Here is a 26,829-nt window from a genome sequence, read left to right on the forward strand (position 1 = left end):
TTATTGGCCAAGCAACCGTACACTATGAACCAAAAGTAACAAAAAGGAGATTGTAACTTGGGAAGAGTTTTTTTCCTTTAGTACATGGTAGAATGTGCTGATATTTGTTTGGTATAGTACAAGCTATTTTTAAATCAGTTTAAATCAGACATGGACTACTGTAAATACTTTATGTTCCAGCACATAATAATCACGCTTTATAAGCACTTGATGTACAATGTATGTGCTAAAAGCAGATGTTTATCTTTTGTACATAAGTTATTTGTCACACATTTGCACATGTAGTCATAGACAGCAGTTTTAAGATTATATGCACCTTATTCATAGGATATATAATACACATAATTCATTGGTACAATATACCGCACTGATACATAGTTGCACGGTCTGTACAATTAAGTCTTTTATTGTGACATGAACACACTGTTCATAATCTAAAAACATTTAGGAATGGGGAGTGTGAGTGAAGAAATTTGCATCTTATCTGTATATCCGAAAAGAGATATGATGAAAAAAAACATAAGGAAAAAAGAATGGAGTTGCGAGTCCAGGATGACCATGCCTGATGTTATAGTGGGCAGACCCAATATATGTTGATAGAGTTATTAGGACTCAAATGACTGTGTATCTCTGTTATATTGTATCTGACCCTTACCTCTTCCCTCATGACCTCAATGAAAAGCGGCCTGCGTGCCGATTTGAGCTTATCATGAATAAACAAAGGTTCAAACAAACAGACCCCAGCCCACAAGCAAGGTCTCCCCAGCATGGGTCCTGGAAAGGGGGGGGGGGTAATTTTTATCCTAACGTATTTGCAAAAATAGTTATCAATAAGAAAAATAATAAAATATTGCCAAAAGACATGAAAGAATGACAGTCCAGGATGAAAATACTTTTTCGTCATTTTGACCATCTCCGCGATTCGGGGCCCGCCGTGAGAATGTTTTTTTAGTCCTTGTGAGAAGAGCTCGAGGGGCAAGGTTCAGATAACAGGTACATCAATGCTTAATGCTAAAGCATTAATGCATTATCAAATATCCAGTTCGTGACCTGCTATATTTGATAGTGGTACAATCTTCGTCAGCGAAGACAAGCCAGACAGAGACAATGCCTACATCCGATCAAAGCTTTCATCAGAACAGACTGAAAAAAATATTCCTCGTCCACCCCTAGACAATGTGAAGTCTGGAGTGGTCCATATTGTTGATCTGTTACTAGTAAACAATCAAGAGATGCGAGCGAACGCCTCTTGATTAACTACAGTGCCATTCTCAATGCGTTTTCTTCATGTATGATGTTTCTTCTGATAGCACATTCAACCTTGTTAGGGTTGATGATAATATCCGTTCTGCTACAAGTCAGGCCTCGGTTGGCTTCCTATATACCTGATCACTCCTTGGATTATCACTATAAACAACGGAGGTCGTAGGTCGCAAGCTTATTCCTATCTAACTGGGCCACCCACTTTATTCGTGAGAAAATGGCCGGTGCTGTACAATGGCTAGCTGAGTCCGTCCAGGAGATTTTGCAGATCCCTGGGCCGACTCTGCAGACGTTTCTTGTCCTCTGTGCGACTCTCCTCCTCGCATATGTCATCTTCAAGCGTTCCCGAAACCTGCCTCCTTACCCGGCAGGACGTGTGCCTGTTCTCGGGCACCTCCTCGCCTTGCGCCGAGCTCCGGCTCACCTGCAGCTGACGGCGTGGAGGCGGCAGTACGGGGACGTCTTCACCGTCAGGATGGGGATGGAAGACGTGGTGGTTCTGAACGGCTACGCTGCCGTCAAGGACGCGCTCGTGGACAGGTCCGAGCTGTTCGCGTCCACACCGAAAAACTACCTTCTTGCTATGATGACTGGTTCTGGAAAAGGTAAGCTTCTATTCACCATATGCTTTCTTGACCAAAGTCCTCCGACAGGTGCACATCACAAAACTAAACGTAATACTAGTATATGTAATATTGAATGACACGTTCTTCGTCCCTGTAGACATCATTTATGCACCCTGGGGGACTGCGTACAAACAGAGGAAGAAGTTTGCTACCGCGGCCATGAGGAACCTGGGCATGAAGGTTGGCCGTGGCAGCATTGAAGAGAAGATCCGAGAGGAAGCGGACTGTCTCCGCAACAGAGTAAGATGAAACCAATGAAATTAAGAATGAACAATGTAGGATCCTGAGTTTTCTAGCTCGAAATATCTGTTGTCATATATTTGTGTCAGTGTATATTGGAGGCGTTCTTATGATCAATATGTCGATAAGTTTCGTGATCAATCATGTTTTCCCCTCCTGACCGTTTTATAGTTTCTTACCTTCGCCAATAAGGTCATATTTTACCGAGCGTGTTTCTGTGTGTCTGTTAACACTCATTTTTTGTGTTTTGTCGCCTTCACGACAAAACACCATGTCTTGGCTGTTACCTTGCAGGCCTGCATCAATGGCACTTCGATATCGACATAAATGATACCATGTAGTGAGGTTAAAGCATTATGTACAGAGACGCATATTACACACTACAACTTAGCTCAACTGGTAACGTCGTAGTACTTCGGATCCGGTAGATCCGGGAGCGAGTCCGTGCATGGATTTTTTTTTCTTTTTAGATATTACATATCAAAAATATATATTGATATTATATTAATCTATCAATATCATATTTATGAATATCATATTTTTATTCATTTTTATTAATAAATAAATAAATATTTTACATTTGTTATTTTCAAATATTCATTTAATATATACAAGGCCTTTGTCTTATGAACAGGACTTCATAGATTCCAAACCGGCATTCGAATTTTTCTGTTCATTGTAATGGAAAATACTGTGCAGCGGCTCCTATGTGCGGTAAGATCATTCTTGCAAAACACTCGCCACTAAACTTCTATTCCCGATGTAAACAGAGGCTCTTGATGGTGTTTGCAAAACAGCGATCCTTTGTTACAGTAGCAAATGCTCCATTGTTCAGTACAGTATCGACTTCATCCAGACAACACGGACGTGGAAAGTGACGCCGCTCGGCACAAAAATATGGGAATTTTCATGAATTTGAGCAAAATTATCCAGGAAAATAAGGAAGAAATGTTGTAAATGCGGAAACCAGAATAATAGGGATGAGGTAGCTGTTGATTTGTTTGACATTTGGTAGTCATTTTAGATAGAACCTTAGCTGTTATGAACTTCTATTTCACTTAATTACCATAGTGCTGATGATTCAATGGTGCTTTTTCAAATTGTATGGCATGAAAGCAAATCTATTGAGTAAGAAGCATACTAGTAAGTGGGCAAAATCAAAAGTACCTGGAAGTCAAATTCATTCACCTTTATTGATATACAACATTTAAACAGACATTTGTAGGGTCAGATACAATTTTACAGATTTTCAAAGATAAAACCTTTTGATACATAAAGTAACAATAATGTACACATGTTGATATTAAGTGCTAAAATCATTAGCAGAGTCGGCTACAATAAACTTCAGTAACTTCCTTTGGCAGATTTTACTTAAAAAACAGGAGAAACCATTGCACACTTATAAACCAAGGGGGTTAATTTCCTTGCCTAAACGTGGACAAAACACCATCTTTTTTTAAAAGCTCTTGTTTCAATCGTGATTGAAGTATAATCGCGATTGAATCGATCCGATCGCGATTGATTTTTTCAGTGTGAACGCTCCCGATCGCGATTGGATCGATCCGATCGCGATTGCTTTCTATCCACCTCCGGAGGTAGTTAGGGGAGGATCAATCCAATCCAATTCAATCCAATCCTATCAAATTTTGAGTGTGAACGCAACTACGATTCATTCCATCGCGATAGGCGGGGATTTCGGCTGGTTCCGGGGGTGGGAGCTAATGACACGGCCCCACGGGGGGGGGGGGGGGCTAGCTAGGGGAACTTGCTAGGTGAAATTTCCCGAGCGGCATACACCTGCTGAGATTAATTATCTCACAGAGGGACTAGGGATTCCCGGGGTTTACCCTCGCCTTAGGCAGAAGGTCAGATTTTTGGGCTATTGTGGATACAGTCGACATAATTCTTAAAGCCATGAATTCATGTTTAAAATCAGTAAGAACAGGTTAGGATGGATAAGGATGGGTAAGAACAGGTAAGGATGGGAAAGAACAGGTTAGGATGTTCAATGTTGGTAATTTGATATCTACGGTATTTGGAAATAAGTTGAAGGTGAACATCATCAAACATTAAGTATGCAAACCAGGGCCTGATAGGATAATACAAGAATAGCCTTTTTGCCAATGCTTTGATCTGACCAACTTGTGTTATTTGGGTAAAGATGATCAACTCTTACAATATATGCAACCTTGTTTGCATAATCAATGAGAAACTTATATAATACACCATTCGTAAAACTTAACATCATTTGGCGAAGGTGTGGGGTCGCGGAACTCTAGTTCTATGTGGTTTTCATAATTCCGTTGATTAGAAGACAAAAATGGCGATGGTATCCCGTCTACGAACTATAGGGTTATGATACGTTCGTTCAACACCTTTTAGGACTGTTTCCATATCGACAAACTCATTATTTTGCCGAAAAATTCTATTCAGGTTGCAGAAAACAACGGACAGCCCTTTGACATCGCTCTTGACGTCGCCGTGGCGATTTCAAACGTCATCTGCTCCATGGTGTTCGGGAAGCGGTACGACTACGAGGACGAAACGTTCCGCGAGTTGAGGGAGGCGGTTAGCACAATAGTAGTCGGACTCGGAGCTGGGCAGATCATCAGCGTTTTCCCATTGCTACGTTTTGTTCCATTCGGTAGGTCAAATTGCTCTTTGCACAACATTTTCTACCGTGAATAGATACTAGGTACTAGTAGGTCGCAGGAAGATCATTTTATGATAAACAACCTTGCTGGAATTTACCAGGCAGACGTTACTGTAATTTCTCATTTTGCTTACTCGGGAAACGCTGAGTCACGCTTGATACATGTACGCAAAGCATCTTCGCCACCATGCGACAAAGAGTGGAAGAGCCCATTGAGGCGATGAGGAAGCCTCTATTACTATTTCAATTCATCGCAACCAAAAAATCTGTATTCATGTGTAATTATTTACATGCATATTTTTCAGTGAATAGAGCCGGTGCCACTGCGTTGGAAGCGGCCTCCAAGGGTCTAGATGTGTCACGAGAGGAGATATCTCGCCATCGGGAACACCTGGATCGCGAGAATCCGCGAGACTTCCTCGACTTCTGCCTGCTGGAGCTTGAGCAGCAGGGAAAGGTGGACGGTCTGACGGAGGAGAACATCGTGTACATGACCGCGGATCTTTTCGTTGCAGGATCAGACACAACCATCAACACACTGCTGTGGAGTCTACTCTACATGACTTTGAACCCCGACATCCAAGATAAGGTGAGCAGTTTGGCTGCTTCGAAACGTTTCAGTGTATACCTCTGTCAGACTCTAGAGGGCTGGCCAAGGCAAAGATCGCAAGATAGTATTCACTTTTCTTGTGACTATTAAGAAGCCTCGTGGTATCTTTAACTGTTACATCGGTACAATACCATCCTAACAGATACATGAGGAGCTTGATGCCGTTGTTGGTGAGGGTCTGCCCACCCTGGCCCACCGTTCCCAGCTGCCCTACGTGAATGCCTGCCTGCTGGAGGCCATGAGGATTCGCGCTGTTAGTCCTCTGATACGTCACGCCACCACGCAGGAGGTCAAAGTGCAGGGATATAACATTCCTAATGGAACCCAGGTATGCTGAGATATTAGCTTGGTGCTACACAACATTATAGAATCACACAACATTTTTGTGCTGTCGCAGAAATGATCCCTTCATTGACAGGTAGCCATTTGACTGACCTCTTTTGAAGTTTAAGTGATGATGTGCTTGCATCTGAATACAATGTATGATAAATGCAAAAGATGTTTTTTTTCGTGAAATTGCAAATGTTTGTAACATCGTTTTCTCTTCGGCGCGACCAGGTGCTGATGAACCTGCACTCACTCAACATGGACCCCGCCTACTGGCCTGATCCGGACCGGTTTGACCCCGAAAGGTTCTTGGACAAGGAAATGAACGTCATCAACAAACCAGTGTCCTTCATGCCTTTTGGAGGAGGTAATTATCAGGATTAGGGATGTTCCTGTTGGACGTATTTGACCACAGTAATCATTGCATACTGTCTATTCGACGGTTGACTGATGTGATAATCATTGAACGTTCTTTATTTCCAGGCCGACGCGTGTGTCTTGGTGAGCAACTGGCCAGGATGGAACTTTTCCTGTTCTTCTCGACCCTGCTGCAGTCCTTCACCTTCAAGACGCCAGAGGGCGCTCCTCCTCCAAGCACTGACGGCGTCTTTGGAGCAGCACTTGCCCCGCATCCATTCCAGCTCTGTGCGATGCCGCGTTAGTTTCATATCTACCGTGGCCGACAGGTACGATGAGCAACACACACCTTTTTTGGGGTTCGCAGTGCGCAACACGTATTTTTGGTTCGCACACACCCCTACTTATGCTAGGGTCACATTTCCAGTCCGGGGCCCGGAAGGACAGTCTTTGGGAACGAAAAGTATAATATAAAAGACAACAAAAACACAAAAAGTACCCAAAATTATTTAAGAGCATAGCTTGTGCAAATCTGTTGACATACACTTTGATTTTTCGTTTCCGCAAACAGCCCGGCCGGGCCCCGGTTAGGAAATGTGACCCTACCATTAGGGTGCATCAACACCCCTATTTTGGGTGCGTCCACACCGCTACTTTGGCAGTGCGCCCACACCGTTACCTGTCGTCCACTGTACATAATGGCCCAACGACGTAACCTTCGGGACCATTACTCAAGTTGTGTCAACATCTTGAAAGTAGATGTGTGTGGCAATCGTTTAAGGGTGAATTTGTGGAGTGGCACACATAGAAAACGTCGGCAGAACACGTCTCAAAACATGCACAACTAGTTTCGCGAGGGGGGGGTCGGAAAAACAAAACATGCACAACTAGTTTCGCGAGGGGGGGTCGAAAAAACAAAACATGCACAACTAGTTTCGCGAGGGGGGGGGGTCGAAATCGCTAGCAGTTTTGCCACCCCCTCCGGAGATTATTCTTTTCTTCTTCTCATTCTTCTTAACCTGCCTCCTAGTTAATTTTGTTTATTAATTTTTTTTTTCATTTGGGGCCAGTTGACATGAAATGCGACATGGAGGAAGGGTGGGCAGCCTTTTTTCCATATTTTATATCTCCCCGCCAATACCCAGTATAGGGTATAGGGGAAATATATTGTTCTTGCTGACGTGGTCTTCTTCTTTCTTCTTCTTCTTTCTTCTGCCAGAAAACCAAGTAGATGTAGCATGGCAAATCAAGTTAGTGATATATATATATGATAGAGTTCCCGGGTGAATTACTAGTAGTTTGTTTTCGGTTCCATGGGCCAACCCACCTTGGTCAATACAATAACGTAGAAATATATCATGGTAGGCTTGCCCTATGGCCGGGTGTATCGGCCCACCGAGGTTGCGGGTAGAATTATACATTTTGAAGACGCATATGCCGTGTCAAAGGTGAAGTTCCTGAGACATAATGATAATAATATAATAATAGTATTTATTGCATGTTCCTGCCCAGATTGGTTAAATGCACAGATGACCACGCATGGTCTATAAGAAACAAAATGCAGCGCAAGAATTGATACAATTCTACATTCTAATATTGTGAGCTAAAAACTAAACAAACGGTGGACTGTTGCTAAACTAATGTTGATCACCTAGTATAGTTTCTTCTCTCTTTTTAAATATTTTGAAACATAACTACATCCATTATATGTTCGTTCTTCCATGACACCAGGTACTAGTAAATGAAAAAATGAAAGTGTCCTGTTTTACATTTCTTGTCTAATCCTATTGTCTTAAACAACAATTGGCGCTCATCATCATACAAGGAACAATCTAGTAAAAAATGGGATTGATTTTTCAACATGCAAATGGTCACAGAATTCGCACGTTCTACTATTCAGAGGGGTACGGTTATGCCTGCCAGATTCTATGTGTAGGGAATGGTCACTTATACAAAACCCGTCTGGGCATTGTTTTGCACATCAAGACAATGGTCGAGACGACAACCGCGACAACTGTTTACAAGCCAGGGGCCTTCACCTTTGACATTGCGCATGCGTACTCGAATTTATCCTATGACTCCTTGAATCTACGAATGGGCTTATTGGGCCGACATGTAGAACAAACAATAGATTACACAGTTAACGTTATATAATCATATCTTGTAGATGGATATTGACGAACAAATAATGTGCTCGTTATAACGACTAAAAAGTAATGATTAACGGTATGTTCAGTGCGAACACTTGTGTACGTAATACTATATACATGTTAAGTATAGTACTGATTGTCAATAAGGGATAACGATATGAGATGGCATGTTCTGTCTATATCATAGTAACGTTACGATAGTTACTAGGATAACTGACACTCTGCTGTTGACGTTATTTGATTCCCTATAGCTAGATATAGGTATAATAATTTACATAAACACGATGCTGTAGGGCTGTTGTGAATTAGGATTTTACCATGGTCAATACTGACCGACGGAGGCCATATATATATATATATTGGAGTAAAGGTCCTTACTTAGGTTGTTAGGTTACTATCCAAGCAGAGGTTCGGTTCCGGCTGTTTTTTGACGAGTAGTTTTTTTCGGCCGGGCTCTCTATATATTTTGTCCCGTTTTCTCTATGCCGACCTGCTAAACCTCTGCCAGCTTGGAGAGTAGTTAGGTTATATTCATTTATTCATAGTTTAACGTTAGATAGCGATACATAACAGGTTGTTAGTTGTGAACAGGAGAGAAAGATAATGAGAGAGAGAGAGAGAGAGAGAGATAGAGAAAGAGACTAGAGAGTGCGTTGATGCAATATATAGTTAGGCATTGTTGATTGATTGGTGGAGGTATCATAGACAGAGCTATGGATGCGTGTAGATTAAGACGCATGATTACGCGCAGGATGAAAACCACATTCAGTGAGCTGGTAGTGGTACGTGATATTTTAGATTGATGTAACGTTGATCAGTTAAATGCTATCAATTAAAGTTTAACGTCTTTAACCGAATCTTACCTCGTGTAATTCTTCTTGTGTCAAATTATCAATGTTGTTATGGGTCTTAGTTGATGAAACACTCAAATGAGCTCAATAATATATTCATTTATTTCATGTTGAAGACATCTGGGTAGCCCCTACAACAAGACCGCTGATTTTTAACCCTTACGCTGCCAGTTTTTTTAGCCAAGTAAAATTTAAAAATGTTTGACACCTGATTTCGCTCACGAAACCTGCGAAACAGCCCGCGGCCCCATCTCCCCTAGCTTCCGGCGCTACACGCACCCAAAGCTATTTTCTTCTGGGAATACCCTATCCCGGTTATAACCGGATGCAGCACACAGGGCATGTTTCTGTATCCCTGTTTAAACCAGGTCTGGCAGCTTAAGGGTTTTAAGAGGCCCAAGAGAAACATAGAAAAACTGGTACATAAATTACAAAACAGAAATCGAACGTGTATACAGAACATAATAATGAAATCATGGTAAGGCCATGTTGATTTGATCATATGGACATCCGCGCGCGAATCAATTTCCGTCCGTTTCCAAAAATAGATAAAAAGGTTTTGACTATACTGTAAATCGCAAAAGCAGCTGCAAAATGATTGAATACATGCCGTAAATTAGAAAAAAATATTCCAAAACGATACTAATGTCGTAGAATGCCAAATTCAGTTCCAAAGTAAAAAAAATGAGATTCTCGTTTGCTCAGGGGTGAAATCGCTTGCTAACCACGGATCCGCGATTTTTTTTGGAGCCACTAAGCGGTCACTACGGAGGCTAAAAACTAGATGTGAAGAAATAGAAATAAAGAATCTATTGTTCTCCATACCATACTCTGTGTGTAAGTCATTTGTTTAAAATCTTCCTGACCACGTAGATTTTATGATTAACTAAGGCAAATTTTTTTTTTGCTAAACTTTTTTTTTGCAAGCTCGCAACAGTTATGGGGTTGAACCGTCCTAGGGCGAACTAATGTCTAAAGCAAGGTGACCTTTCTCCTACCTGGCAAACAATATATCCGGTTTTAACTCCGCGGCGCAATGGCTTGCTGTCCAAAAGCTACAAAATGCATGTACAGAACCAGTAGCTAAGTGCCGGCTGTGGAGCTTGAGCTTACACCTATGGTAGTGGGACGGGCTCGGAACTGGCACCCTCGAGCTCTTCTCCCAAGGACTAAAAAAACATTCTCACGGCGGGCCTGAGATAACAGGTACATCAATGTATTGTAGATGACGCCACACAGCAGCGACTTCATGCTAAAGCATTAATGCATTAAAGTATATCCAGTTTGTGACCTACCATATTTGACAGTGGTACATTTGTACAAATTGTAACAGCTGATCAAAGCTTTCAACAGAACAGACTGAAAGAATATTCCACGTAGAAAATGGGAGGTCTGAAGTGGTCCATATTGTTAATCTGTTTCTTATAAACAATCGAGAGTTGCAAGTGAACGCATCTTAATTAAACTACAGTTTCATTCTCAAGGGTCTCACTAATTACCGAAAACAACTGAAAACTGTAACCGAAAACAGCCTGAACCAATGCGAAACAAACCGAAAACAACTAATCGCAAACAGAAAACAGGCGAAAACAAGGTTACCGAAAACGGTTAATTTCACAAAATACCGCATAACAAAACAAGAGTGGTTATTTAAAAATTATGCCTTGGCTTGTCTATAGAGTAGAAGTGCATGACTTACAGATGAGGTCCTTGTGGGCATGAAATATATCACATAATTTTCTTTTCCCGAAGAACACATGTTGATCATAGTATGTATTGTCGAATGTAATCAAAGAAGTCTATTGTATCATGCACTAGAACAGACTAGACCGTCAACAAGTTTTTCAGACATCATGGAATAAATCAACCGTGTTTTAGGTTATTTCCCTTTTTTTAAAAAAAAAAACACTTGTTTTCGCTTTGTAAATTAGTTATTTTAGGTTGTTGTTTTTTGGCTTGTTAGTTTTAGCTCTAGGCTAAGTACATCTGCTCGTTAATTTCCTCAAGAATCACAAAACACACGATTCCAAGCAATTGTCATTATAACTACATATAGTATACTAAAGTGCTAAGCTGCAACCTAACCTTGTGGGACACCAATGGATGTTTTTGTTTCACATACATGTACCTAATTAAAAACTGTCATCCATCTATAATCTATGTCTGATTTCTCCCCCAACATCATTATTTTTTCTATATCTCACTCTCACACTCACTCGCACACACACACACTCACTCATTCACTCACTCACTCTCACACACTCGCTCACACACACACTTACACACCCACTCACTCACTCACTCACTCTCACTCTCACTCACCCACTCACACTCACTCACTCTCCTATCCTGAAATGTTAAAGCAACCGCACTATCAACCAAAAGTAACAAAAACGAGGTTGTAACTTCACCTTGGGAAGAGTTTTTTAATACATGGTATATGCACTGTTTATGATGTAATAATGACAATGTACATACTACCTAGTAGTATTTTACATACTTAACAATTAGACACATATATAGATATCACCTGCTGGCGTACACAAGTAACAAAATAGGTACAATAACTCAGTACTTGATGCACAATGTGCAGATATTTGTTTTGTATTGATCTAGTTTTCTTGAAATATGATATATAATACTCATATTCATTGGTATAATATACTGCAGTAATACATAGTTACTGTTCATAATCTTTAAAAAATTAGAAATGGGGAGTGTGAGTGAAGTCTTAAAAGTGAAATTTGCATCTAATTTGTATATCTGAATAAATACATGCCGAAAAAAATGTCAAGGAGTTGAGAGTCCAGGATGACCATGACCATGCCTGATGTTAAAGTGGGCATGGTTCCTGGGCGGGGGGGAAGGGGGCAAAGGGGGGTATAATTTGTATTTTTGTAATGTATTTGGAAAAATTGTTATCAATAAGAAAGATGATAAAACATTGCCACAAGGATGGGAGTCCAGGATGACCATGCCTGATGCTAAAGTGAGGAGACCCGGCCCACAAGCAGACTGGACTTAAGTCCGACTGCTGGGGTCTCCCCAGCATGGGTCCTGGATAGGAGGGACGGGGTATAATTTGTATTGTCATATATTTGAAAAAAATTGTTATAGATAAGAAAAATAGGGCGGGACCTGGGGGCTACAGGAGAAAAAATAGTTCATGTTGACTTTCAAAGTAGATCACCAATAACAATCTGTCCTCTGGTATTTATCGAGCTTTATGTTTGCATAAACCTCCTGTAACATAACATCCTGCCTTATCATCTGAAATAGTCATATTCATGACAAGAAAATATTCATGGTGCATTGAACCATTGAAAAAAGTGCAGAAGTTGTCATCAAAAGACATCAGACTTGTCTAGTTCAGAACGATAACATTAGGTTATGGTTTAATACAATGATCTATCTATATCTAACTTTTGTAGAGAAGTTTTGGTAATAAAGTGATGAAACAAATATCTTATGGTGCCTGCCAAGATGTTGATAGGAAGTACTGTACTAAAAGAGAAGTTACTAGTGATGAAACAGAGATTCTTACCGGCTAAGATGTTCACTGGCTGTGCCCCCATCAGGCCCCTCATGGCCCCCTTACCCAGGGTTCCGAACATTAGGATGGAATCCTGTTGAAGAAAGGAACAAATATTAAACACTAAGTCTTAGTCAAAACATCAATGAACAGTAGTAACTGTTTGTATGAAATAGCCATCAACCGTCTTATGCAGAAATCAGCAAGGTTTCATCTCTTCTTTTAGCAACAATCGTACACCTACGATACTGCAGAAAACTTTCATGGGGATGGCATTAAAAATTCTAGAATCATTCAAACGTAAGTTGTCAGTGCCATGTCGAAGCCCCCGCTATCTAGGCGTCGCCAAAAACAACATCACATGCTTACTTGTGCTTTTACCGTGAATGGAGAATAATGTTAAAGTATATGCATCATGGTAACTTGCGGCGATTTTGGAAAAAAAAAACTTACAATTCTATTTCATGGCGTAGCGAAGTTTTAACCTTAGCGCCGCCCCCCTCCCCCTCCAGTACTTCAACAATGCAGCCCTTCAATCGGGTTGTCTGCCGATTGTAGATGTGTAAACTGTGCAGTTACTTAATTACTGGCCTCCCCAGTGTTTCTATGCTCTCCGTTTTACTGTCCCAAGAAGGTACTTCTTTTTAGATTACTCTAGTAGAAAATGTCTAACGTTACATCAGTGATCAGTAAAAGAAAGCCCTCCCCAATGCCGCCTGTTGAAAAACATGTTAATTTTCAGAATTTTCACTTACGGTTAAATCATGGTAGTTAACAATAGACATGCCTGTGAATGGTTAAAAAATATAGTAATATAACATCTGAAAAACTTACAGAAGAAGGTAGGGTGTAGATCAACTGGGGCAAAATAAAACAGGGACCACACTCCGTGGCGTCCAAGCAGCGAATGGTGTGCAAGTCGCTTGGATCGTTGCTAAGTGCGCAGGGGGCGAGTCCACTTCGTGTTGTGCGGGGATAAGTATTGTAAAGGGTGAATTTTTTTACCACATACCGATCGTTTAGACGTCTTAAAAGACAAATTATGTTGCTTATTTAAAAAGTTTCTTTAGTTCTATGACAAAGTCCTTGCCAAGAATTGTAGTTTGATAAACAGATGGATAACCCTACTGCCAATGACGTTCATTCTTTAATTCCCTCGTAGCTGATTTTTATCAAGATCACTTGGGTGATGTCACTTTGCACTTCTATGTACATGACTAGGTTATACCAGTCCAAATACGGTTCGGTGTCGAGTAATTTTGCCACCAGGAAGGCGTTTCCTCCTTGGAATTATCGTCTGACTCCAAGGTCTGACTCTAAGGTTTGTAGAGACCTCTAGCGAGCCATGAACGAAATGCAGCAACGGTTTTTGGGACGGCACACACTTCTTGTCAGACATGCAATAAGAATACAGGGCTCGAAATATTGGGTGCATGTGCACCCAGTGCACCCAAAATTGGAGCTGTGCACCTAATTTTTTTACTGTGGGTGCACTGTTGCACCTATATATTTTTGTAGCCTATAGGGTTAAGGTACTATTGTACACTAGTATACAGAATATTCTTGAAATGTAAGTATAAAAAACAGCATGATAACTTTTTGCTGTACTTTATTTAATGTATTATTTGTTTGAAATTTTGAAGTTAGGTATAGAATTACAGATTGAAGTTCTTAAGAAAGGCAGCAGCATTAAACTTTGTAATTATGTTCTGAAGAACATTCAACTTTATTTTATCTGGTGCACCCAAAATTCTTTCTGTGCACCCAATTTTTTGAGTTGGGTGCACCAGTGCACCTATTCCCAAAGATGAATTTCGAGCCCTGGAATATATGGAAATAATTAGTTTTTTGGGTTACATTTCTTCCACGTTAGTATCGTGCCCATCACCAACTTCAACTTCAATTACCCCCAAATAACCCCGCTAGGGGCAAAGTAGGGGGGGAGGAGGTCCCAGGCTAAAGCGGGCAGGCCTCCAGCCTGGCGCGGAAAGACTCAACGGTGGGAGCCGTAGCAACCGCGCCAGGCAGGGCGTTCCACTCGGGGATGGTGCGGGGGAAGAATGAATGTTTGTAAGAGTCTGTCCGGGCGTAAAGTGGTTGAAATTTGATCGTGTGGCTCCCCCGGGTGCGCCCCTGAGCTGGTTTCAGTAGACTATCTGTGTTAATATTGATGTAGTTATTGACTAGCTCATAGAAAAAGGTGAGGCGGGCGTTCCTCCTCCTTTCAGAGAGAAGGGTCCACTGCAGGTCATTGAGCAGGCAGATGTAGAAAGGCTAAATCGTAACCAAAAGCTCCCGGCCGGTTCCGCAAAGCACTGAGCCCTTTGGTGGCCTGTAGGTACTGTCTTGGTCACATAACGATTTTGCCTCCTGAAGATTTGCTTTGAGATCAGCAATCGTGTAGCTATATTGATACAGGAAAAGGAAAGGAAAGTGATCTCGAACCAGTTTAGCTCAAATGAACTCAATGAACGGATGAGCTAATCTTCCACTGATCGTGATACAGAAGACAGACGCTATGTACAGTATTTACAGGTTCATTGTACCGGGAAAATTCTCCTAGCTTTGATGAGCGCGTGTCTGTGTTTGACCACAATAACTCCATAATGGTTAGGTGGATTGTCTTGATATTTGGTATGTTTAGGTATGAATATACCCTGTTACTGAAACAGCAAGGAAACTTGCTACCCTAGGTGCCATATATGTACTAGGCACTACAGTGGTCTGAACGAATTAAGAATAGCCGGTGTAAAAGCCATTTGGCGTTACACATCCGCTATAATGTAACACCCTATTTCCCCAGTAGGGGGAGAAACATAAAAAATACATTTAGAACATTTCACGAATGAAAATTAAGCCCAGCGTTTGCCCCTGACTTCGTGGTATAAAAGCCATTTGGTGTTACACATCCGCTATAATATAACACCCTATTTCCCCAGTAGGGGGAGAAACATAAAAAATACATTAAGAACATTTCACGAATGCAAATTAAGCCCAATGTTTGCTCCTGACTTCCTGGTATAAAAGCCATTTGGTGTTACACATCCGCTATAATATAACACTCTTTTTCCCCAGTAGGGGGAGAAACATACAAAATACATTTAGAACATTTCACGAATGTAAATTAAGCCCAATGTTTGCTCCTGAATTCGCGGTATAAAAGCCATTTGGTGTTACACATCCGCTATGATTCATTCATGTTTATTGCATGTTCATGCCCTTCCGGGCTAAATGCATTATAAGTAATACAATTGTGCATTGTAATAACAGAAAAAAAATGAAGAAAACTATTCTATGTTCTATCTATATCTAAAGTTTACACGCTACTTCTCTCTTCTTGAGACATGTGTACACGAATTCACAGAGTTTCTCAATTACAGATTGATTATTCGATGACATCAAGTATGTGAACAGTTTGTCATTTGTTAAGTTTGTATATCTCTGGTCTAGTTGTATTGCGTTAACCAAAGAGATGCGTAAATCTTTGTACAGTGAGCATTCTAGATAATAATATATATAACACCCTATTTCCCCAGTAGGGGGAGAAACATAAAAAATACATTTAGAACATTTCACGAATGCAAAGTAAGCCCTATGTTTGCTCCTGACTTCGTAATCACTTGTAATACAATAATCATTCAGCAGTAGTCCAAATGAGATATTCGTATAACCCTCAACTGACCTATCGATTAACTCCATTTAACGGCTTCGTACACAAACCTATTACAATTAACTGCCAGCCGGTGATTTTTCCATCCTGATGAAACTATTAATGGATAGTCCATTTAACGTTACACTTGATATGAATCAGAGGCATCCTCCCAACAGACCCGATATATTCGCTTCGTTACCTCCCATAGCGGCCCTGCAATTTCCAGCCTGTGAACTCGCTTCTGGCGACGTCACCACCAAAACAGCTTCAGCCAATCAGAGGGTTTGCTAAAGCTCATCTCGAGCACAAGCGCAAAGGACGCTGGGAAGCTACCAATCAATCAGCTTACGTCTTACATCGCTTCTTTTGGGTTCAGAACAAGGTAACGACTATTTGTGCCAAATAAGGCGAGGGTTTGCCGAGCATTTCCCGAGCGGGTTTTAGCGTTGATAAAGGAGGGTGATCAGAGGGGGCCGTATGTGAACCAACGTACAGAACTGCTAACGTTGTGTTCATGATCTCGCTAGCTTATGTCACAAAGGGTGAGCTCAAAACCTGTATCTAACTGGAAAATAGAAATGCTGAAATCTTTATTGTAGTGACATTTACTAACACTATTTAGCACATTTGGGTAATAACTACATACTTTGAGCATTTTAAAACCACGCAAAAACGTGCCATACAATGATTCTCTTAGTTTCGCGAGCCTGCAAAAACCCTGGCGACAATTTATTGTGAGTTCTTAAATCACAACGACGTCGTATTTTTGTATGACGAACGTCGCTATACAATGTGATAGTGTTGTTTGAACTAATCATGTATAGAAATGACTAAATAAACTGACTTTCAAAATCCGATTTTCGGGCCCTAATATTGCCTGGGTTTCATTGAAAGGATATACATCATTATCATCTCATCATCTTGTCGTGAGAATGTCACGGATGAACATCACCCTCCTCTCCCAGTCCTCCCTGTCCTCCATTGCTCTCGGTAGTTCTTCTAAAGTGCAGCCTGCATCCTCACACAGCTGCTGTGTGTAGGTTGTACGAGGTATGCCTACACTTGCATGTCCATGTTTTGGATATACGATTGACTATAAAGTCGAGAAGGAATAGATTATAGGTCTTGATTATCGTCCAATTGTCCGGAATGTTGACCACACGATTACTGCCGCTAGTACGGAAAATCGGTCGTCCTCGGTCAGACGGTATTGATTTTGGAGACATCAAGCCAGATGACATCCGCCTGGAGCGGAGTTGCTTAGCTTGCCCCCTGGATGAATGGAAGCAGAGATCACCGGAAAAGGCGTGGGAAGCCAAGATGACAGTATTTTCAGGATCGATCTTTTCTTGCATGGTTGAGCAGCATTCTTTACTTCCATGCCGTTACGTATCCATGGGCGTATGGCCATGTTGATTTCACTACACGAAATGGTCTCGGATCCTGACGTATCCTGAAGTATCCTGACGTGATCCGGAACCTAAGATCCGGAAGAATCCGAACGAATTCCACTTACACAACTCAAATATGCAAGTGGTACTTTGAGTCCCAATATTTGGATGCCCATTAGCCTGCCGAGAAATATACGGCCCCGGATCCGTTCGGATTCTTCCGGATCTTAGGTTTCGGATCACGCCAGGATACGTCAGGATCCGAGGCCATTTCGTGTTGATTTGATTATATGGATGACATCATCTTGGAACCCCAAAACTGATGCGAGCGTGCGAATGAAAAAAAAAGTTTGGCCCAAAAAAATGTTGTCTTAAGAATGAAATCTACGTTGTCATGAAGGATGAACAAAACTTTATTCTTTATTAAAAATTGCAACAAAACTTAGCACACGTACATGGTATTGTATACCAGTACCGGATAATAGATTCTTCATTTTTCTTCCTCCACATCTTCTTCGTTGACATTGGAACTGACATTGACATTCTACGACATCAGTATCCGTTGTCCGAAATATTTTCTTCCTGCAATTAACAGCTGTATTTCCCTATTTTGCAGCTGCTATGTATGATGTACAGTACCTTTTTATTTTATTTTGGAAGCCGAAATAAAGCATTATGGAGTGAGCTTGACTATCGTGTTCTGTTATAATGAATAAACAACAACAATATCGTATGGAATGCTAACTATAGCCTCGTTACTGGTGTCATATGATGGCTGTTGCATGCAACCATTGCAGTACCGAAAGCATCCGATAGGTCTAGCATCAGATTCACTGACCCCAACATACGTATCATTCTCTGCAGTCTAGTGAAATAAACGCTAGCCTAATGCATGTCATTTGCAAATCGCAAATATATACTTAAACAAATAAGACATTTAAACATTTTAATTAGACATTTAAAGATTGTGAATTCAACGAGATCCACTAATGCGGCATCAGTAATCCCCATGCACTCTTCAGCTAACCCATTCCCGGGAATCGTTGATGAAGGTTTTTTTTTTTTTTTTTTTTTTTTTTTGGAAGACAGTGGATCATCAGTTTATTTCTTCCTTTTATACACAGAAAAAACTGTGGACAGGAAAGTTCATTCCAACTGTAGCTAAAACTCTACAGCATTGTGTTGTATAGCTAGCTGAGGTACAGTAATAGATTTGGCAAGATGTGTATAATAGACTGATCTAAAATTAATGTTGAAGAATATATCCACATACATACATGATTGCAGAATAGCAATGTTTAATCAAATACTGTTCACTTGATTAGACACAATGATGAATGGAGATCTGCCTCAAAAAAACTGCTGGTCCTACTGTTAGCTTCACTACAGAAGGTTGGGAACCTGTCTGAAACTTAAATCCTAGTCCTATACAAGCTACTGGTATATCCTTATCTTGGCACCTTCTTGAAGTAGGTCCAGTACCATCCCAAGGTAGTCAAGATGCTCAGTGAGTACCATGTGAGGATGTACTGCATATGTTCATTTCTAAGCTGCACCCTGGTTTGACCCCCTATAGGTCCGCCTGGCACAGTGCTCCCTCCAACTGCTTCTATATAGATGGGCTGAGCCTCCGTTAACTGAGCCATGGCCTCCACATCCCTGAAGTGCCATCTGTTGTGTGCGATGTCGTTCTTTGGGACAAATGGTGCTCTCTTTTCATTCAACCTCACTAGACCAGTAACTTCCACCTCTGCTGTAACCTGGCCATCTGGTCTTGTTTCTGGATTGATGTTTTTCTTGGACACCCATCCTCTGTTCACTAGAATTGTCCTCCCTGTATCTGAACAGTGGAAGGGTGTTACCACCTGTGCCCCTGACTGTGCCCTGGGTCCCAACCCATCTCCTGCATCATGGGTGTTCAGGGAACGGGGTAGGAGGTACATCTCCTTGGAGTGATCAAAACTGCCTCTCACTTTGACTGGTCTGTACTCCATCATCTCAAGATCCTGCTGCTCTGTAGGTATAGGAACAGGAGGTCTGTTAGTCATGGCTTCCATGTCTTTGATCAACTCTAACTTCCACTGTCTCCTCTGGACCTGCCACGTGCCCAGACCAAACGCTGCAGCAGGGATAGACAGGAGGAACCAGGCGTGGGGAGGGGGGAGGAGGCTGGACCGGGAGGTGGTCTGACTGGCATATCTGGTACCTGGACTAAATGTCCTGTTTCTTGCTGCCAACAAGCCACCCTGTGACCCTTTCCTGACGCACTGTAACGAGACCCTACTCAAGGAAAATGCGCTCATTTTGTCAGCAGCTTTGTTGAATGTCCACAGGTACGGGTTTAGTCAAAAGAGTCTTTTGTAGAGAGGTGTAGTCATGTAATAAGCCCTGGAGTAAAATTTGATGAAGGTTAGACATCTACTCTCCAAGCAGAGGATGGGTTCCGGCAGGGTTTTGGCTTGTTTTTAGGCGTTTTTGTCGGGCTTTCTACTTTTCATATTTGTTTTGTCTCTATTATTAAAGAGACGAAACAAATAACGGAATGATAACAGTTGACGTTACATTGACTGCATGTATCAATATAGCGTTGAGCGGGAGGCGACCCCAGCCGTTCAGAACGGCGGATGTCGCAATTATGAAGACGGCACGAGCGGAGGTCGAAGGTCGCTTCCTCAGCGTAATTCCCTACGATTGATCGACAGACCAATCCTACTAAGATTTGTTTAAAACCAAACATACAGTTTAATGTATTCTAGACAAGCCTAGATATCTATTCTGATAAGAAGCGGTTCTTATTTCATGCGCAATTAAGGAAGGCTATGGTTTTCTGTGAGTGGCCGTGTACTACTCCTGTACAAATTGTCCTGGTTTTTACTTGGTTTCGTTGTGCCCCCTGCTATCATTCAAGTCTCCAAGCAGACCCAACGGTTGCAAAGACCGTATCCAACTGGCAGAAGGAGTTTTTATAGCAACCGACGGTGCCTGACAACTTCTCTGGCTGACTGGAGCTTCCCTGGCTTGTACGAATTTGGCACCGTGGAGATCTGCTTTGAGATTACTATCATTCGGCGTCTTGAAAGCGAGCCAAAAAGGTGTTAATCAATGCTTCGACTCCCCTCTTTGCTGTCTAGTGACCTACCCTGAAGAGAGTAACAATGTCAGACTTGGCGGCAGTTCAGAGAACCAGAATGATAACATACATCGGAAAACAGCACATAACAAGCTCTAAATGGGTGCGCCTAATAGCTGTGTGGGTCTATAAAGCCACCGTGATCACTGCCTGCCTGTCTATAATCAGACATGCATTAGACGAGTGCCAAACCAGACTTCCAATGCTCCAAGTATCCTATTACACCATTTCCGCCGTACATCCCGGCAGGCTGCCACTCTGCAATATTCACATACTAAAAAATAACATATCTGAACATTTTGACGAAATACACCATTGCAGTTCCAGTGACACATACCGGAGGGCCCAAAATCGACCTTGACCTTCCACCTCCCAACACCTACCCACATACCAAATATCATTACAATCCGTTTAGACGTTCTTCAGTTATGCTGACTTTAAGCATCCGGACGCACAAACTTAGTCACGCACGCAAGCACACAAGTAAGCACACGCAAAACAATATCTGCATGAAAAAGTCTTTTTTCATGGAGATAATGACTGCGGACTCTAACCAAGAAACAAACAGACGAACAAACGAACAAACAAACAGACACCATGCCATCTGATTACAATACCCCGTTTTCACGGACGTAATGAGCAAAAACGTCTAGTCTCCACCAGGCCTTACTACGGAGGTATGGATCGTAGAATTCGTAAAAAAAGGAATAATTGGCCAGTTAAGAGTCAGTCCACGGTATATATTAAAGGAAATAATTCCCCCTCGCCTGCAAATGAAACCCTCTGGTGCCCAAACTTCCCTGGCAAATATTCTCCCTATGGCTGTAGACTGGTTTATTTCCACACAAACAAGGCGGGTAGAAACTGTTTGTCCACACATCACATCGTCACACATTGTTATAAAGAATCACACTTAGATATAAAGAATTCTAAAAAGCATTAATAAAAACATACAAATTAATATAACCAACATTTTTTTCATTGAAGGATAGGTCTTAATCTTTACGCAAACCCATAAGATTCCGCTGGTTTGAGGCCACATGATATATATCACAACTTACATACAATCAAAATAACATCAACATAGACCTAGTACTTTAAAATCGGAATTGAGCGTAGCTGGCGTAGTTAGTCTGATAGAGACTAGAATTCTAAAAAGCATTAATAAAAACATACGAATTAATATAACCAACATTTTTTCATTGAAGGATAGGTCTTAATCTTTACGCAAACCCGTAAGATTCCGCTGGTTTGAGGCCACATGATATATATCACAGTTTACATAAAATCAAAATAACATTAAGATAAACCTAGTACTTTAAAATCGGAATTGAGCGTAGCTGGCGTAGTTAGTCTGATAGAGACTAGAGAACTCAAATCCCAAACGGCCCGACTGGCCTTAGGTTCAAGGCTATGCAGGCAAAGTGCTGAAAAACAAACCATTTACCTTCGTCTGTAGTTCACATTTTAGTTCAATGTATTGTATCCAATGGCCCAGTCGCACGCACCCTGCATTAAACATTTATGCAGGCACGACCCATCGATCTTATATATACAATTTATATTCTGAGAAGTCATCGGTATAAGACCACGTGGTTTCTCCCGCCATTTTCCCTAGAAATGGTGACCCCCCAAGAACGCACAGGCATCTGAATGATTCTCCTAGTACGGATGTTGGGGTGAAATATTGCACCGTTTTCTGGCTGCCGGGTGTCTCATTGACGCCTGATCTGTGTATTGAAGTGAGCGGTAGTGCCACAGAAGATCACAGAAGCCCGGCTGTCAGAAAACGTTATCATCTTCATTCCTAACATCTGCTTGGAGATTAATCTGAACGCATCAACCAAACGCAATCCCAAAACGTAAACAGTTTTTTTCAGCATTTTTACAAATATGAACAAAGGCGATTAATTCAAGAAATACGGCATATTAAATAATACCAAAATTTAGGAAGGTTTGTCGTTGCGTGGATACCGTTTACTTGGAATGTAAGGGAAAGTCTTTGTGTTTTCTTCGCGTTTTGTTGTCTCTCGGATTTCATCCGGCGGTCGGAACAAAATGTGAGGAAGTCTCGAAGAAACGACACGGTCTTGTCTTCAAGAAACAAGGAGTGAGTGATTCTTTCTCTTTCTTATTCCTGCGACTTTGCACGTCTCAACGTCCGTCTTGGAGCGAGATACTTCCCGTGGTCGTGTATTTAGCTCTAGCAGAGGGTTTACATGTATAACGGTACTGCGATGCGCTATGCTTAACATTTACGGGGGAAAAGCTTCAGATTTGTGCAGAATACCTATTTCTCATCACCTCCAAGCAGATGCGTGGGGTGGAAAATCTTAACATTTTTGAACTGCCCGGCTTCTATAAGGATAAGATAGTCAGTAATTATATTTTCAAATTTAGCAGACAAAAATGTACGTGGTGCACCCTTACACTGCTGTAGCAAAGCTACAAGAGAAGCCAGGAGTCAAATTTAACATTGATATCCACCATCCTAACATCTGCTTGAATTATATATACGTGTGTCAGCTAAAATTTCGTGGTCGTTTTGATGAACTGAAATTAATAGGTCAGCAAGCTGAAGTGAGAGGCACTGATTGTGGTGCCTCTATGTATTTTACTGCATATAGATCTCTCGATCATTACCTTCAAGATAAATTGCTGAGGATGGCATGATCTGGTATGTCATTTGACGACTGGGAATATTGCAAAATAGATTTTCTGCCAGGGACTTGATGTATGATACAATTATACTTGGGGAGATTGGGTTTGTTTGTTAATTTACCCCACATATCTATTGATATTTGCATGTCTTGCCCTCTCTATATACTAGTATGTGTGTGTGTATGTCTGTCTTTCTGTGTGTATTTTAATATGTCATTTGAAATACACAATGCAGCATTGCCCTATATATATATACATACTCTGAGAGCTGCACTTATTGTTTGTGGGACTGCGGAAGGGTTGTAAAGCAGAATGGGCATTAAGGGGGTGAAGTCTGCCATCTCTGATTGCCATTTTAATTTTAACACAGTGTTGAGATATTGGATCTGACTGCTAACGTATGATACAGTTGCACACACCTGGCTGTCTCCAAGACCCGTCTCTCCGTCCCAGAACAGAAATTAATTGCTTGTCGGGATGGAAAAAAAATGCCACCCTGTCTGTCCCAAAAAATGGGAACTTCATGCCATGAAATCGATGAAAATGCATGTTTGTAGGCTTAAAACGACAGCTTTAACAACGAAAATTAAAAAACATTGCATCTCTGTTTGCCGTGGTGTAATATTAGTAACCCTACCCCTGGACAAAAGAGGTTGGGAGTTTGAATCCTTAACATGTTGGTGCTCACCCAACATGCATGCTACTGGAAAGGTTTGCAGTCCTTAGGAAGGGACGTTAAGCCTTGGTCCACTAATATGTTGTATTTGCAGAGTAGAGACTAAATCCCCGGTACAATGAACCTTTACTAGTAAATGAATACAATTTAACAGGGCGTTCCCCAGTTTTAGATTTCTTTTCCGTCACACTCATTATTTGGGAGCCCAAGTTGTTAATTTTTGTCGTTGAATATTTCATTCAAAGCTTACGAAAATACAGTCCGATCAATTTTATGTCATGAAGTTTGTTTTTTTCGGATGGGGTGAATATATATATCTATCTATCCCTGGACAAGCAAATTTCTGTCCCAGGTTGGGGAGACGGGTCCTGGAGACAGCCCTGGTACATAGCGGCTGTCTTCTCTGTCACAACCAGAGGAAGATTAGCTCATTGGTGAGCTAAACTGTCTGGCGTCGGCATGGCGCAGTGGCAGGGTGTTTGACCCGGAACCCAGAGGTCCTGGGTTCAAATCCGGGGTCCCCTGATTTGTCTCGTTGACGTTGTGCCATTTCCCCACTTCACTCAGGTGAAAATGAGTACCTATAGCAATAGCTTTTAGTTATGGACGTTTCTTGGATAGGACGTTAGATGGAGGTCCCGTGTTTGAGGAGAGCTAGGCATACCTCGAGCACCTAAAAGAACCAACCATGCTTCTCGAAAAGAGTAGGGGTCCTTCCTGGTGTGAGTGGATCAAAGAGATCTGTCTGGACATGCAGCTTGTGCTGTTCATGATCAGTGCAAACCTGGTGTGTTACGCCATGAGGCAGTTTACTGTGTATGCAGAACAAACAAACAAACAAAACAAAACATGGTTTGAGATCAACCCACTCAGATTCCCTTTTTTCATTGTCATCTCTGGCTTGTTCTATTTTTTTTTAACAGTGGGAAGTGCCGTGCGGAAGTTCAAGAGGAGGAAATCCTCGGCCCAGATCGAGCTGACCGGGGCCTCAAACAAAAGCGGTCGCGGATGGACGGCAAGGAGACGCGCTAGCAAGGCAGTGTCCGCCATCATCCAGAAGACAGCAGGAGGAGGTGGGAAACAAACATTAACAATTTACCGTAGAAGGGGAGATGTTTGCGGCGATTTAATTTTGCCCTAGAGAGAAAGCTGAACGTTCGTGGTAGTTTTAAGATTCGGGAAAGAGACAAGGGGGTAGGCGGGCAGAAAATAGAATAAGAATTTTCTCAGCCGTTTTTAGAGCAATGCGGACATAAAACCACCACAAACATTTTCCTTTTACAGTATTTCTAAAAAGACTGCTTAGTGTAATATTTTGGCAGTTAAAGACAAATCACTTGATAAGATACAGTGATTATTTCCGGACCCTTTGAGTGACATCCATCACTCTTCTTCAGTATCACTAGAAATAGAATGAGCTGGCAGAACATGTATCTTAAATGATATCAATCAAACTCTACAACTAGATGATAAGATACAGTGATTACTTCCGTACGTTTTGAGTGACATTCATCACTCTTCTTCAGCGTCACATGTCCTCGTAGCGCAAGCGGTAACGCAACCCCGCTGCTTTGCCATCTGGATCAAATTCCTTGGATCCTAGTGCCCGCGTTCGGTCTTAGGGGTCGACTCGAGCTTGGACATGTTGTAAGGGATTGCATTCGTCATTTCGGATGGTGACGTAAAGCCGGCGGCCCCGTGTATGAGGGAGCTTCGGGCGTAAGCCTCAAGCGTCAAACCTCTGCACGTAAAAGAACCCAACACACTTATCGAGAAGAGTAGCGGTGACCCGGTGTGCTTGGCCAAAAATGCGAGCCGTGGCGAAGCCGCATTGCACTACCACTAGCTACTTGAAAAAGCATCATGCTTCACTTCAAATGAGGATGACTGCTTTACTTAACTTACTTCATCGTCACTAGAATGACCTGTCAGAACCAGTCAATAACTAGTACATGAGATTTATATATCTGGAAAAGAGGGGTGAACAAGGTAAAGTCACTAACTCGTAATCGTCACATATTGAATGTCGGTAATAATATGTAAATCATGGAAGACCATTAGTGTAATGTTCTGGATAGCAAAATCTTCATGTTATTGGCATTTATGGTACAGGTGCTTTTTTGGTGTACACATTTGCATCATGATTTCATATTTCCAACATTTGCAAAACAGCCCCAAATCAATGTGAGCCAAGATCCCTCTTTTTTTGGATGGTACCAATAAATATACATGCTAGCCAGTCATGTAAATTTCAAGATCACGGCCTAAATTCTACACAAAATATTGTACAACAGACTGACATTGCATATCTCCCCCTGAATGCTTTCAATGCTTCAGGGTAGATTCAACTCACTAATATATATACATTAAAGATTACCAGAAAATTGACTTCAATTGATTACCCATAATAAAAAGATAAAGCGGTCAGGCATGGTGCTTTTTCAAGTAGTTAATAGAGGAGCAGTGGGGCTTTGCTACAGCTCGCAATTTCTCCCAAGTATATCAAGTCACCCTTTGATACTCTTTCATCGATAAGTGGTCTTTTTAATGTTAAGAGATTAGATGCCTGAGGGTGGTCACCCTTACAATGGCTAGTACACAAACGTATTCAGAACACGAATATGATTTCACTTGGAGGTGAATGCTGATTATATACTTGGGAACCAAATTTAGAATGAAGTCAGTGCGAGGAACAGGGTTTTGGATGTTT

General features: G+C 41.5%; 3 protein-coding genes across 3 annotated transcripts in view; 2 read left to right on the forward strand and 1 right to left on the reverse strand.

The window, feature by feature from the left end:
• The first annotated feature begins 1,480 nt into the window (after positions 1-1,480).
• Positions 1,481-6,749, forward strand: LOC136429207 (cytochrome P450 2U1-like). Its single transcript, XM_066419083.1, has 7 exons — positions 1,481-1,868; positions 1,987-2,129; positions 4,563-4,773; positions 5,088-5,371; positions 5,535-5,720; positions 5,951-6,086; positions 6,203-6,749. The coding sequence occupies exons 1-7, from the start codon at positions 1,481-1,483 to the stop codon at positions 6,379-6,381; spliced, it is 1,527 nt and encodes a 508-aa protein (XP_066275180.1). The 3' UTR covers positions 6,382-6,749.
• Positions 6,750-18,738: 11,989 nt separating this feature from the next.
• On the reverse strand, positions 18,739-20,046 carry LOC136429784 (surfeit locus protein 1-like). Its single transcript, XM_066419750.1, has one exon. It carries the CDS (start codon positions 19,953-19,955, stop codon positions 19,101-19,103), a length of 855 nt encoding a protein of 284 aa, XP_066275847.1. The 5' UTR covers positions 19,956-20,046; the 3' UTR covers positions 18,739-19,100.
• A 2,736-nt stretch (positions 20,047-22,782) lies between these two features.
• Positions 22,783-26,829, forward strand: part of LOC136429791 (Kv channel-interacting protein 4-like) — a 99,533-nt gene continuing 95,486 nt past the window's right edge. Inside the window, exons 1-2 of the mRNA XM_066419763.1 lie at positions 22,783-22,892; positions 25,043-25,192. Coding sequence (XP_066275860.1) covers position 22,892; positions 25,043-25,192 — 151 coding nt within the window. The 5' untranslated portion in view covers positions 22,783-22,891. The remainder of the gene's footprint in view (positions 22,893-25,042; positions 25,193-26,829) is intronic.

This window comes from Branchiostoma lanceolatum, chromosome 3, assembly GCF_035083965.1.
Source record: "Branchiostoma lanceolatum isolate klBraLanc5 chromosome 3, klBraLanc5.hap2, whole genome shotgun sequence".
Taxonomy (NCBI): domain Eukaryota; kingdom Metazoa; phylum Chordata; class Leptocardii; order Amphioxiformes; family Branchiostomatidae; genus Branchiostoma; species Branchiostoma lanceolatum.